This window comes from Patagioenas fasciata, chromosome 7 (genome assembly GCF_037038585.1).
Source record: "Patagioenas fasciata isolate bPatFas1 chromosome 7, bPatFas1.hap1, whole genome shotgun sequence".
Classification (NCBI taxonomy): domain Eukaryota; kingdom Metazoa; phylum Chordata; class Aves; order Columbiformes; family Columbidae; genus Patagioenas; species Patagioenas fasciata.
The window spans coordinates 6,596,213-6,610,743 of NC_092526.1; the positions used below are offsets into that span (position 1 = coordinate 6,596,213).

Below are 14,531 nucleotides of genomic sequence, written 5' to 3' on the forward strand. Positions count from 1 at the left end.
TATATTTATTTATTTAACAGCTTTAAAGCATCTCCTTTGCACAAAATCTGCTGATTAACCTGCCAAATATTAATTTCTATTTCTTCAAGTGAAATCTTTATTTCCTGCCAACCTATCACAAAGTTTTATCCTACTGCCCTTTTTTCTCCTACTGGAGTTCTATTTGATCTCAGTTGTTTTCTCTGGGTGAGCATTTATATGAGAAGACACAAGACTAATTAAGCAGCAACCAAAATTGTTTGGTGTTTGGCTGGTTTGTTGTTAGGAATAAATGTTAGATACCCACAGAGTAGCATGGAAAGCCTGTGCCCCTATGCAGATTAAAACCCAATGGCTTTCAAAACCTCATGCTACTGATTTTAAACATAAAATTCCTAGGATGGTATCTTTGGATAAATCCCTCCTTGCGTGCATGTTAGGAGGAGGACAAAACCGAATGACAACATAAAGGAGGGATATAGAGACTGTAAACATATAGAGACCGTAAAAATTAAAAGCAGCTCTGAAGAGCAGATGCCCTTTATCAGGATTTACCTGTTTTTTTGCCATCTTACTGATGTAAATGTTTTCCAGGGACGAGTTAAGGCTCCTGATGATACATCTGCATCCCTACATTCCCTTCCTATCCACTGAAGAGTGGGTGGGAGGAAACTGCTTTACAGAAAAGATCCAAGACCTGGGTTATGTCCAAATTGCTTCTTACAGAAGCAGCACATTAAACTATCTACCGCATCTACCACATTCTCCCTGTTCAACTGAAAAAACAAACTGAAGAGCTGAAAACCTTGACACTTCGGAGAAATGACAGACAAAACTGCCTCACCCACATATACAAATCTAAGGTTTTTTTAAGAAACACTGGAGCTTGAATATGCAAATTATAAGCATGTATTAATTATCATTAATCATTCCTTCACAAAGACTAGAACTAATTGGAGAAATAATTTGAGAAAATTGAAGTACACGACAAAGAATTAAAATCCATTAAGTTTCAGTTCTTTGGTCTGTCAGCTTGTCAAAGTAGATGCCTGCTATTCTAGCATTACTGGTAAAACACTTCATATTTTCCTAATCTAGTATACAATTTAACCCTCTTTATAGCTTATTCTGAGATTAACTACATCTGACACGATACATTCTTTGTTCAAATGCACTGTTACAAAGAGAAGTTCTATCTCCATTTCTTCTCATCAGGGAAACAGATCTTGCTGAAATCCCTTCATAAAGCATTTGCAGGTTCACTAGATATTTTGTATTATTTGAGAGGTGCTAGCACGCATCCTAAAAACAGAACCACAGGAAAACAAGACATTTGAAGGAAAAGCTACATTTAAAAAGATATCCTCACTGTTTCATTATCTAGTAAATTCATGTCGTAAATTTTACATCCGATTGTTGCCCTGGGATAATCCCCCCAGGTAGGCTGTACCGGTATAGTGTCCTTCGATCCAGCAGAATAAATCAGTCCCGCTGTAAGGGAGAAACAAAGTCTTGGTACCATAAACTCCCACGTGTCTGAAAGGATCAGCACATCTGGAGGACCTGACAGCGACAAGATACAAAATTTAAGACTTGACTTTTTTCTCCTTAAAACATATGGTGTAGGTTTTATGGGGAACATCACAGCTCTTCATGTAGGGATGGCACAACTACCTTAGCAAGATTTACTCTGCCGACCACAGTAAATAAACATTTATTTGCATACTTCAGGCTAGCAAGTAGGTAGTTTGGTTTAAAATGTCAAGACTTTATAAACTAAATGCAGCTGGGTTAGAAAATGATGTGCACATAATACATAGAATTAATTTTAAAGCTTACAGAAAGTTACCAACTTCAAAATGAAAAATTTAAATATTTACTTGCAATTAAGATTAGGAGGTTAACCTGCAGCTAAAGCTTCTATGCTTTAAGAAGTCACCCTATTAGAATTTGTTGCATATGCTCCAAAATTTACCTTTATTATCTGCAAAGGCTCAGTCAACCACACAGTGAGAAATTTGGGAAATGAAAAACTATAACTGCTTAAAATGCAGCACAAGCTGCCCCCATTCTGATGAGCAGTGCAAAGTTCGACATAGTGCAACTTATTTTCTACATGACTATCACTGCCAACACATGAAACATGCATAAGTTTGGCAAAGCACAGCTTTCCACTCATTATATACATACCCTTGATCGAAATACAGTACCTGCGCAAATATATTGATATGCTCCGAACTCTACTAAGAACGCAAGACAAAAATATTATGTCAGGTAATGTGTTCAGAGGAACTCAAACCCACTCTCTGCTTCATGATCACCACGTAGTGCTACCGCTCTAAGTCTCCTTCAAAATACTTTACCTGAGAACTCAGAACACTCTTCATAGTTTCACTATAAACCAAGGCCAAGCAAACTCTGCAGAATTGTTTTTTCCCTCCCGAGTCTTGAATCACAAGCTTATTTCTGTTATTTATATTTATGTGAAACCCAATTTAACACTTAAAGCATCAACTTCACATACTGTTTAAAATGAACTTATTTTGACAACCACTGGAATGCCATCTCTATTCCAAAGCACTCAAATTGTCACAGCTGAGTATTCAGGGTGGTTTGTTTTGCTTTTGTTTGTTTGCCTTTTCCCCTAGGTGCAGTTCTTGTGGTGGAAAAAGCAAATCCTTTGCATCACACATCTCTCAAATGCTCCATTCAACTTGTGCACCTTCTATTTCTTCCAGCTTCCTCTAAGAGAACAAAAAGGAATCTTTGAAACATGACAACAAAACCCACGTTCCTCTAGTGGAAAATTACCAAGGGGCTTGCAGAAACATAAAGTCACTCTAATATTAACAGTAATTAACAGCATTTTCTCTATTACTGTACTTTCTTAATGTTATATGCAAAGTTATTTGTGGATAATGCAAGTAGTCTGATAGTTAATATAATCTACTTAATAAATAAGTCACGTAAAATTTGTAGTGGAATGGGTAACACTCATTTAAATAGTATTTGTAACAGAAGTCATCTAAAACAGAAACACATTTAATATTAAAAGGTTATATTCCTCTATACAGAACATAGCTAAACTTACTGTTTTATTTCATGAAGAATTCAGTAGGTTAGGTAAGATCCTAGAATAAATCAGAATTTCTCATGGTAAGGTTAAGGTGCAAGTGTCACAAATACTCAAAACAACTCTGAAGCTTGGAGAAGTGGCACAACGACTAAATTTAATCACGATTTCTCACCTGTGAGTGCTCAGGCTGTGCTGTGAAATATCTTCTAGTGGCAGCAATGGGTTCTGCTTAAGCTCGGACTACTCAGGACAGCAAACTAGGCTTCAGCACATGGCACGGTTGGCAGCTCTATGCAGTGAGAGATGCTTTTCACTCTAATAGCAGATCTCACACATTGAGATTCGTTCCTGGAGCTTTCCCCTTCTAAATTTAGGGGAAAGGTACATATGTTGGACTTCACATGACAATTCTTAGAAAGCTGCTCAAGTTACTAGTTAACACGTGAGTTAAACCAAGATTCAGATAGGTTGACACCGCAAAATACCCTTTTTTTAGATTTAACAGAAACGTTCAACTAAAAGGAGTTGAAGCTTAATGTGCCCAGTCTCCACACACAACAGAATTGCTTTTAGAAGGAAAAGGGGTGCTTTTTTAAAACGAACGCTAATCAAATCCATTTTGCTGATTAACAAAGAAAACCTTTGTATGGTGATAAAGTAAACACCTCAGAAGAAAAATTTCTTCAGAAAGACTAAGGATAAAAATATAGCCTTCAAAAAAAAAATAAATCTTGAAGTTTAATATTCTTTACCTAGAACTTGAAGCTCACAGCAAAAATCTGGACTTAGAAAAATAACTTCAATTACCATTCACAGCCATAACCAGTCACGTTTACATTGGAGGTTACTGAAGCCGTCTGTCAAGGTGTAAGTTCTGCCATTGCTGGTATAAGCCCCACAAAGAACTTTAAGCTGAGTAACTGCAGGGTAACTTAAGGGATGTATATTTTAAAGAAAACATGGAGAACTTCGCATGTACCTACAGCCAAACCAGCGATGTGCTACGCTGAGACACCAGGGCAGCCCTGTGATGACACATCTGTATCCTTATTTGTCACCTAAGAACTGCAATGGACAACTCTGCCACATTCGCGCCGTATCCTAGATAAACAAGACAGATATTATAATTGTGTTTATTCCAACGGCCTGTGTCACTTATTATAAAGTAACTTACCTTGACATCCTTGTCTGCAGTTCGGTCCGTCCAAAGTCAGTCCACAGAGCAGCATATCAACAGACCTAGGTATCTTTGTAAAATGCCTACAAACATTAGACCCCATGAATTCCCCATAGAGATTATTCCTGCATAGCACTTCTGTAAGAAACGCAAGCAATTCCTGTTGCATATGGTCATTATAAGTTTACGCTCCTTGGCAGGAAAAATTATAGTTTTTGATGGTAGGTGGAAAAATAAACACAATCTCTTGGAAAACATGAAGGCCACCTTCAATACCCCAGGACAAACCCTCCTTCCCACCGAATTTCGGTTCTGCTGGAGCCTGTGTAAATGCAGTTTTTCTGCTGCGAGTTACAAGCTGTTCAGAGCTCTGAGCAAGTGTCAAAAGGGAAAAATGACTAAGTTAGTGGAGATCAGAGCACGACCGCAATGTGATCCTCCCCAAAAAGGTTTTAGTGGACAGCAGTGTATGTTACACTGGACTGACTGGCAGTGCTGGTAAAACACCGTTCTCAAAGGAGAGAAGCAAAGGGAGCCGCTGTGAACATATACGGGAATAAAGACAAATACAAGTCACACATTCTGTATAAGTAACAACTTTATTGTAACTTGATGTGCTGAAACGCAAAAAATATTTTCAGCAACAAGGTACAAAAAGTATTTCACCATTAACATCAGCTGATAAAAAAAAGGCTGGATGGTTTGATACAACTGTTTACATATCCGAATTCTCTTAATCACTTCCACCCCAAAACAGGTCTAAGTCATTTCACTGGTTTAATTTCTAAAATAGGACTCATTGATCTTAAGCCTTCAAAAACCAGGTTACAAATACAGTGAAGTTCCTTGCAAAACACTTGAAATAGTGAATTCCCTTTACAAACATAGTCCATTTACTGTAAGCAGAAGCCAAGTTATGAGACTAAGTCAGTGTCTTGCTAGCTAAGGAGCTAAGCTCTGCACTAAATATGCATCAACACCACACACAGAGGACAGTTAACATTCCATTTGTCAACTACAAAAAAATAAATCAGTTAAGTTTAGGAATTTTAACCAACTGTAAAATGCAATGGTATTTCAGGTAGCAATACTTCACAATTGCAATCCACCGTCTTTCATGAAACACAGTTTCAAATACTGCACTCGGGTTTATTCTCCCAAGGGAGAAACCTTTCCATGAGGGTTTAAAAGGATCATCATGTCCATGTAGGTCTTCTACCGACCTCCTGTGCAAAGGTGAATTTCGTTCTAAATACTCAATGTTTAGAAAAACATCAGAACTAGAATAACTTGTAAAACTAACTTTGTGTCCATGGTTATCACATTTTGACATACACTTACCTTGTAACAGCAAATATTTTCACATTTTCACAAAAATATACCATTACTTAACTTGTATCTGTAATACTCCACTTTTTGTTTTGTGTGTTGTTTCTACCTCTGTGAAACTGAATTTAGGAAGCAAGAATCAACATGCAACAGAGCTCAAATGAGTAATTTGTAACTTCTCCACCTTAACCGCATACCAAATACCATTCTCCTTCACCTTTAAAAATACGTTTCCAAATGACCTTTTATGCCGTTAAATCTTTCCTTCATCACAACAGTTTCCTAAAAAAAGGCACAATGTGTTCATACTTCTGCATGCAGTAAATGGACTAAGAAATAAGGATTATTTATTGAAGCATCTTCCACCTAAAGCATCTCCTTAGGAGAGGTTCAAATGGAAAACAAAAAAATACATAATAGCAGTTTAACAGCAAATTGAGTCCTTATATTTAGAAAGTCATTCTTGACAAAAAACACCGCACAGTCATACACACACGCACACACAGGACACATGCAGGTTCTCCCCAGAAGAGCATGGAAGCGATGGTTCACACGGATCTGCGGGAGTAGTGTTGGCAAGCCAAAACATGGCACCTTCATACATTATACTCTTAATCTGTATATAAAACTAAGAAAAACAAAACCCTAAGACTTCAGCCTGAAAAAACTGTCCGTTGTATCAGATAGCTTCATATCTGCCTCACTTAGAACTGACGACTGAGGTTTCAAAGGGCAAGCTCTTGAGATGTGGGGAGGAAAAACAAGCTACTGAATCCCAAGGAGAAGGCTGTAATTACCACTGAGAACACTGCGTGTGGGTAATTAAAGAATAGAAGAGGTGAATAATTAGTGCACTCAAGAATACAGCAACTGTTTTACCTTTTCCTTAAGAGCTGACAAAACTTGGAAACATACATAATAAATAAAATCAAATCTAAACAGATCAATTATCGTGTTCCTTATCTTTTTTTCCTTCCTGTTAGTGTAATGTATGGTATACACTGTCTGGCTTGAAAAGTGGACACTTTATAATGTAGATAATATTACAGCACAGTGTCTGACATTTTTTGGTACAAAGTGTGCTATTAAGCTTGTAAAAAAAAGTCTTCATAAAAGTCCTTAAGTGTTCCATTAGATTACTGTATGTTACTTTAGAACAAGCTGAACTGGACAATCATTACAGCATTAAATATTCAAGTCACTTTGTATGTTAGAGCTGCAAGTTTCACCAGTGATGAATATGAGGATATATAGTCCTAACGCATTACACAGTGCAGCAAAAACATCACTATTTTGGAGGGAACAATTACCTTTACATCTTATTGTGAAGAATGCTTATGAGACCTTATTTTAGATAAATATTTAAAAACTGATAAAAGGATAAATCTCTGTAAATATATAATTTGATGCCTTACGTACTACTAAATTTTCTGATTTTACACTTTATCCATCATAAAGATTTAGTTAGAAGAAGAAAATGCATGTTTAGAGGTTATTGTATTCTTCAAAACCGGACCAGGCATTCTTCCCAATTTACCTTTGCTAATGGTTTACTAGTTGTCAAATATAAAACTATATACTCTTTCCTCTAAAAATTTCATTCGGAGCAATTCAGCTGAATCTTAATGAAATGAGGATGGAGATAAGTTTTAGGATAGTAAACAATCTGAAATTCTTCCTCTGTAATGGGCAAACTAAAATCCTTATGCAAATACTATTTATAAATGAGGTGAGATCTCCTCCCATTCCCACCGCTAAACCCAAGTCTTCCCCAAAAAGAAATATAGCATATTCTCACTATTACAGTAAACTCAATGCAATAACCCAGGAAACATTTAGAGTGTGCACTACGGCGGACTTTTCCTCCCAATTGTAAACACAGCTATCGAACACTGAGGATGTTGGTATTAAAGCTAAGGTTCATAGAATAAAGAACTGGCCCATGACAAGCAGTTGACAAATGTTTCATCCTTTTCACATTATGCAGAATTTCAATCCCATCCACAATGCTAATACAATAACTGAAATGCAAGACTGAGCAAGTCTCTGCTTGCAAATACCATCTGACATTTCAGGGCAATACTCCTCTCGATGTGAACATAACCTCCTTAGGCGCTAATGGAAGCTGCGCACATAACGTCAAGATGGAAAAAATCCCTTCAAAGTTTTACCATTCACATGCCTCTTTCAAATACGCGAAAATATTCTGTTACTTAAATATGAAAGCTGCAATCGCCACCTTCGATTGAGTCTTAAAAAGACATGCCTTTCTTTTCTAACAAAACTAAATCCCATGTGGCTGTGGGCATCTTAAAATGTATCTAAAAAGTTAAGCCACAATTACCTGTACCTCATTAATTCATCAAAAGCAAAATATATATGTACCACACAACATACAAAAGTTACACATTAAAAGTGCATATTCAGAATCCATTTGGCCCATTTCTTCAATTTACATTTGGTCATTCTATGCATCCTTTGCTTTTCTATGTAACCATACATGTGGGATCTATTTTTTCCATACACAATACTATTCTGTTTTCACATTGAACTCGTCACTTCTCGTTCAGTTCTGCATTAAATGTAAACTAACGATGGACCGTAAAGAAACACAAGCAAGAGGTTTATTCTGTGTTTCTTTTCACCGTTTGGACAGCTTTGACACACACACAAGAAGCATTACAAACTGTAATGAAAATACATTTTTGGGCCAAACCATTGCATATTTGCCCCCACAATGAAAAATAAATTATGTTCAAAGCAGTATATTGCCATAAATAGCCTGCAGGCATTCGCTGAAGGTAAACAGGCTCTCCCTATATGTAGCACTTGTCTAGGGTACATTATGTGCCTCTGGTTCAAGCGCTTTAAATGAGAGGCTAGTTAAAACCTTCCAGTTAGCACAGGACCGAACTATAAACATTTTCTTCTCTTCTGAAAATAATGGAAGATCCCTTTCAAAAATTAATCTTCAGTTATCAGCTTTACTGCATTATGGAGCTAGTGCAATCCTGCAGAGCCTAGTCAAAAAGACAAGGCACATTAAAAAATAATAATTAAAAAAATCAAGATACATTAGACTATGTGGACTAGAGAGTCATTGAAGATAATTTAAGGCCTTTCAGTGAATTAGAGTAATCAGTCTAATTTAAAGCTGAGGATTAAACCATAAATTATCCATCTGAAAAGCAAACAATAGCCTTTTCAGCTTCTGTTCTGTGGACAAGGGTAACAAAAACTCTTGTTATGGTTTGTGAAAACACCTCTGGACATGGAGGAGTAGAGTCAATTCAATTTCTCTAAAGTTCATGGAAGATTTCATGACTGTTTTAGCCGTTTGCGTGGAATGCCAAACTGTGGACACTGTGCAGACGCTAGCGCACGAAAGGCCTCTGCTACTAAGTGAGGGTGGGAGTGGATCATGGACTTCCAGCCTGCCGTCTCCATTATGTCTGCCGCTTGGCTGAAAACAGAAGCATTAACAACAGTCACACAATTATTTTACAAACCAAATGCACAAATGCACAGCAGAGAAGAGCAGGCAAGGCAGAACTACTGCAGAAGAGCAGTTGAGCGTTATCGGGCTATGAATGACAGAAAGGATGCCATTGGAAAGAAGTAGCAGGTTGCAATGTGGGTATATTAGTACCCAATGATGTCCCATGTGATGATATTTATTCTGCTCTACTCAGTACCAGCAAGACCTCAGCTACAGAACTGCGCCCAACACTGGGCATCATGTTAAGATAAGCACCTTGAAATTTCTCAGGAAAAAAAAAGCAAACAATAACAAGGATAAGGAAAAAACTAGAGGAAAATGAGGTCTCATATAGAGAAGAAAAGCAAGGGAAGAGATGATAATCTCATTACATGGAAGGGCATGCTCAGTTTGGGGAGAGAGAAGGATGAATCAGATGAAACTGCAGCAAAAATGATGGAGTTCCTCCACTACAAAAAGCCACGAAGACAGATTAGCTGGCTGACTGCAGAGCCCTTCATTGGGAGCTTGCAGTCTGAATACCAGTGGAGCATACTGAAGAATATCCACTTTCTTCAGTACAAGACTGTGTACTACATTCAGAATTCAGCAATAACAGATTTCAGCAAGTATCACATTGACAGCCAAGAGATTAAAAACAATGCATTTACTCAATGTATATATTTACTTTTTTTTGTGAAAGAATATGGAATAAACCATAAAATTTACTCTGCATATGAAGAATATTACACTGGTGGGGATGCATGCCACATCGATACAGGATAAATTTGTAATTTGGAACCAACAGCTTAATGCGTCAATTCCAATTTTCCATTGCCCTGCATTTTCAAAAGCCTTTCATGAGCACTTTCCTACTGTTTCAAGAACATTGTCAAGCACCAAGTTAGTACCTGACCTCTACACTACACAATCTCTAAAAAACCTTTTGCAGATTTCTAATGCAAGCCTTTAATCTTCTGCTGCAAATCAGTAAAGGTAAGTGCCATGAGAAACAATATCAAAGGTCAGACTCCCTGGTGCCCAGAGGCAGTAAGTTAAGCCTGGCTCTCTCATATTATTTCTCTGATTTACTGTAGATACTTTAGCTGAAGCAAAGATGACCAGCACCTTCACTAGCAATTACGCAAGACAGAAACCAGCTTGGTAAGTTCCAAATCACTTGAAAAGGAACACATCAACTAGTTTATATTGTTATGTATTCTGACTTATCTTTATTAGTTTTTCTACTAGTCTTTTACTATTTCCCTTCTACCATCTCCCTCCTTTTCCACATCATGCTCAAACATTAGGCCCGTGAAGACTTTTTTAAAAGGAGAAACACTAATTCGAAGTAACTGGTACAACACAGTTTTGGACTTCTCTGGAGATTCTGTTGGTCCTTTTCCCATTTCCGCCTACCACTGGTTATTCTGAAGCTGGCTGTCTTCTATTCCATGATTCAGTTGAGCTGTTGAGAGCGTATGCTGCAATCAGTTCTACAGCCCGAGCCACCTATTTCCACCGCCAGCACAAACGCTCCCAGAGCCAGAGCCGGCTGGATCAGAGGGACCTGACTGACCAGCTGCATGGCCTCCAGTGCCAGCATGTGGGAAGGTGCACAAACATTTTGCCAAAGGCAAGAAGAGCAACTGCCCTCCTTTCTTTGGCAATACCGCAGGCTCAGATTGACCTAAGCAAGTCTTGAAAACACAGTGGGGTTGCCACTCCTCCAAGACAAACCTGGTTAGTCAAGAGAATGTTTCCTTTCTCTTGTGGTGGCTGCTGCCACCATCTCACAGCACCGATATGTCCCTGAGAGAGGAAGAAAAACCAGTTTTTGTTAGGATCTAACACTGTGCCCTCCAGTTAAAGTTAACTCATCTAAAGGGAAAGTCACAGCCATAACTGGGGTAGCATCTCCTGAATCCTGCTTTACTTACAGGCAGTGACTGGCAATGATCTGCAGTCTATTTAGCAGTTGTTTGTACAGAACAGTGTGAGGCCGGGAAACTTACTTGCTATTCCAGTTTTTCCCATCTTTACACCCAAGTTGTCTAAGAACACTGCACCTGTAAGAGAGAACTGTGCTAATATTGAAAAGGTACACCAAGCAGAAATACGGATATTTAGAATCTCATAAATATTACTTGCCTGTTAATAAAGTCTATTGCTTGTGCTTTTAACTGTTCAGCGCTGTGCAAATCTGCGAGGATAAGAATGTCAGCAACATTTTCTACCGAGAGGTTACTACAGAGTGCTTCCTCACACATGACCTTCAGCCGTTCCAGTGCATACTGATAAAAGAAAAAACTACACTAATCATTCTTCAAACTCATTCTTTCTACCATTATCTCTACAGTTTTTAAGACAGTTCCAGTCATGAAAACACTTGGTGTCTCTTATGATCAAACCGCTTCCAAACAGGTAATTCGAAATTCAATACGCTGCACTAAAGACTCCTCAAATGGTGAGACGTACATTAGGTTTGACACAAACTGATCAAATGCTTTACTGAGAGAACTTTTATTAGAACAACAAAAAAACTGCAAAGGTAGTTTAAGAAATTGCCACATTCTCAGCTGAGAGTGAAAAAGTTTCAAATTACACACATTAAAGTGAGTATTTTCTGGATTCTAATCTACTCATGGTTCCTCAGGGAAAGACAACTGTGTCCTCTTAGGACAGCAAACTGAAATTCCAACTCAAGCTGTAAAGCAGTGACAAGAAAACAAGGTATTGGGTCAAGTTTTTAAAAGTTAGAAAACTGTGAATTATATCAAAGGGAAAAATCTCACCTTAATTGCTGTGCTAAGTCCCCTCATCTCAAAAACCATAGTAGAAAAAGTATTGCACAGAGTGCAAATTAAAGAGAACACAAGATTCCCAACACAGAAGAGATGAATGATTAGCACTATTAAGTTTGTAGGGAAGAAAAAGATGAAAGTTCTGAAGCAGGAGTACTTTAGGGAGAACGGTTAATTCAAACACTTGTATTAACCCTCTTCAAGAATACAAAAATCTAGGATACATTTCATTCAAGGCCAATTTTCCAAATGGCCCCAAATTTCTAAAAAATGTGGCTAGTAAATACAATTAATATCCGGAACACTTCTGGTCAAGAAAGATTTATCAACCTTCTACTGCTAAAAAAATCCTATTCTTTCTCATCTTCCATCATTTCTGATGAGATCTGTTTCTCACATTGAAAAAATACATAGCTATCAATCTGAAAATACACATGTAAATAACAATTCCACAAGCAAATACCAGGTTTTAAAACTCAGGAGTCAATTACTTACTTTGTCTGCAGCTGCCAACAAATTGTCAGCCATTTTTTCAAGGTTTGGTGCTTTTCCTGTGTAAATGAATCTCATCATTTCTTTAAAAACTTCAGGGTCTACATCATTTATTTCTACGCGATTCTGGTAAAGAAAAAGAATCAATAAAAGCCTCTGGACTTTAGGTACAACTTTAAAGTGCACATATCAAATATCATCTGCATGCATGCATGCTCCAAGTTTTCATTTGCCATCCGTCATACAGAATCCTTACAAAATTAAGTTAGCAATCAATAAAATTAAGCAGAAAGTAATGAAAAATCAGTAGCTCTTGAAGCCAGGTAAAACCAGCTGGAAAAGCTTAAGAAATAAAAAGTAATTGCAACTTTTTTCTAGAAATGTCTAACTCACAACTCCACTGCACAGGCTGAACATAAAAAAAATCAAGGCACAGTTTCAGGAATATTTAAAAGTGCTGCTGAGTTTCCAACCCCACGGTGATGTGCTTGGAATATCAGAAGCCAGAGCAGCAGATAGAATAAAGCCATTTTTTGAGCAACTTAAACCAAGTCAACACAGCCTACATCTGGATCTCATAACCCAAAACGCAAACAAAGCAGCACATTCAACTGACATCGCGTAGCTGAAGACTGTCCTAACAAAACTGTGGTATTGCATGCTTGACCCCATCCCCTAATAGTATTCCCTAGAAACAAATAATGAAGTAGAAAATTATGTCAAAGATGCAGAAGAAAGCACCTAACTTTTGAACGGGGTACAAAAATGACAAGCTATCAGCACAAGGTGTACATGCTCTAGTTTCCTATCCACTGAAGCAGATACAGAATTTAGGAGTAGGGGAGCACTGGAGATTTATTGCTAACATGAAGGCAAAGGCATCTGACATGGCATATTACTGAAATTTGGACATGTCTGAGTTTGAGTCCAAAAATCCCAATAAAATGCTTCCGATATTCCAATTCTACCTGTGAAATTGTCTAGATTGCAGAAGTGAAGGAAGAAAAATGCCACGTTTCTGAAACTCAGTTGTACTACAGCACCACATTCATCTATTTCTTCACACAAGCAGCATCACTGCAGCCTCCAAGACTAAGTGATGATCATTTATTACAACCCTTTAGTTAGCTGACCAGCTCCTTGCCTTTTCATGGATTCTGCCTATAGCCAACCCATTTTAGATAATAATTCTTCATGAAAGACACAAGCAACTCCTTGCTGTGGGTGGCAGCAAGTGTGCAAAAGTAGAAGCAGCTCTCTGTGCTGATTAACTAACTATCCACCCAAAACACTCACACAGGTCAAGTGCCTGCAGAAACCGTGACCGAAAAGGGCGCCTCAGTGCCTCGGGCCTTCGTTGGAGTCATAATTCAGCTGTTGTTTCTTTGTGTCCTAGCTACCATATAAAACATTTCAATACGCCACAGCAAAACCTTAGTCAAGCCAATCGGCTTATACAAAGGTATAAATTAAAGCAAAAAGGGGCAGCGATTACTAGGTCACATCAGTAGCTGATGTTAAAAAACAAAACCAAAAAGAAAGAAGAAATCCTCCAACACCTCTCCAGTCAGCCCTATCTGCTCTTTCTACACCAAGAAACGCCTGCAGCATTCACTGGGAAGGCGTTCAGGAGACGGAGCTCCTCCACTCACACAGCATCACACAGTACTTGTCGTCCTCAATCTGCAATGCTCCAAGTTTTCTGTGACTTTTCCCTTTTTTTGCAAATATTTACCTGTGAAGTTTTCAGTAAGGCTTACCTTTTTGCTTTCTTCCATTTCATGTTCAAACATTGCATTAAAAACTGGAGATCGTGCTACAGCAAGAAAAGTAAATATTAAATATAACCTGATTTTAAACTTTTAGCAGTTTTAATTACAAAATAATAGCGATACAAAAGTAGAAAGTACCTGCAAGGACAGATTTATGAGCTTTGAATTCTTGTCCTCCTACATAAAAACTGCAATCTGTAAATCTTGTTGTTTCCCAGAGATTCCCTAAATCTTCTGCTAGGCGACATTCGGGTACCTTCAAAGTGTTTGTATTAGACTGTCCTGATATATTTACAGAGTCTTGGACCACGCTTACCTAACGGAAAAAAATCACAGCAAGACAACTCCTTCATTACTGAATGCTAAATATAACTAAATTATGGTTCCTATTGCTAGAAGTTCAGCAGTTACAAAGCAAAACCAG

At 37.9% G+C, this 14,531-nt stretch overlaps 1 protein-coding gene across 1 annotated transcript in view; it reads right to left on the minus strand.

Annotated features, from left to right (window-relative positions):
- Nucleotides 1-4,812: 4,812 nt before the first annotated feature.
- The window catches only part of SPOPL (speckle type BTB/POZ protein like), a 34,798-nt gene continuing 25,079 nt past the window's right edge, over nucleotides 4,813-14,531 (minus strand). The window contains exons 6-11 of the mRNA XM_065841103.2: nucleotides 14,246-14,423; nucleotides 14,096-14,151; nucleotides 12,339-12,461; nucleotides 11,191-11,333; nucleotides 11,055-11,108; nucleotides 4,813-9,024 (exon numbers count right to left, since the gene is read on the minus strand). Coding sequence (XP_065697175.1) covers nucleotides 8,880-9,024; nucleotides 11,055-11,108; nucleotides 11,191-11,333; nucleotides 12,339-12,461; nucleotides 14,096-14,151; nucleotides 14,246-14,423 — 699 coding nt within the window. The 3' untranslated portion in view covers nucleotides 4,813-8,879. The remainder of the gene's footprint in view (nucleotides 9,025-11,054; nucleotides 11,109-11,190; nucleotides 11,334-12,338; nucleotides 12,462-14,095; nucleotides 14,152-14,245; nucleotides 14,424-14,531) is intronic.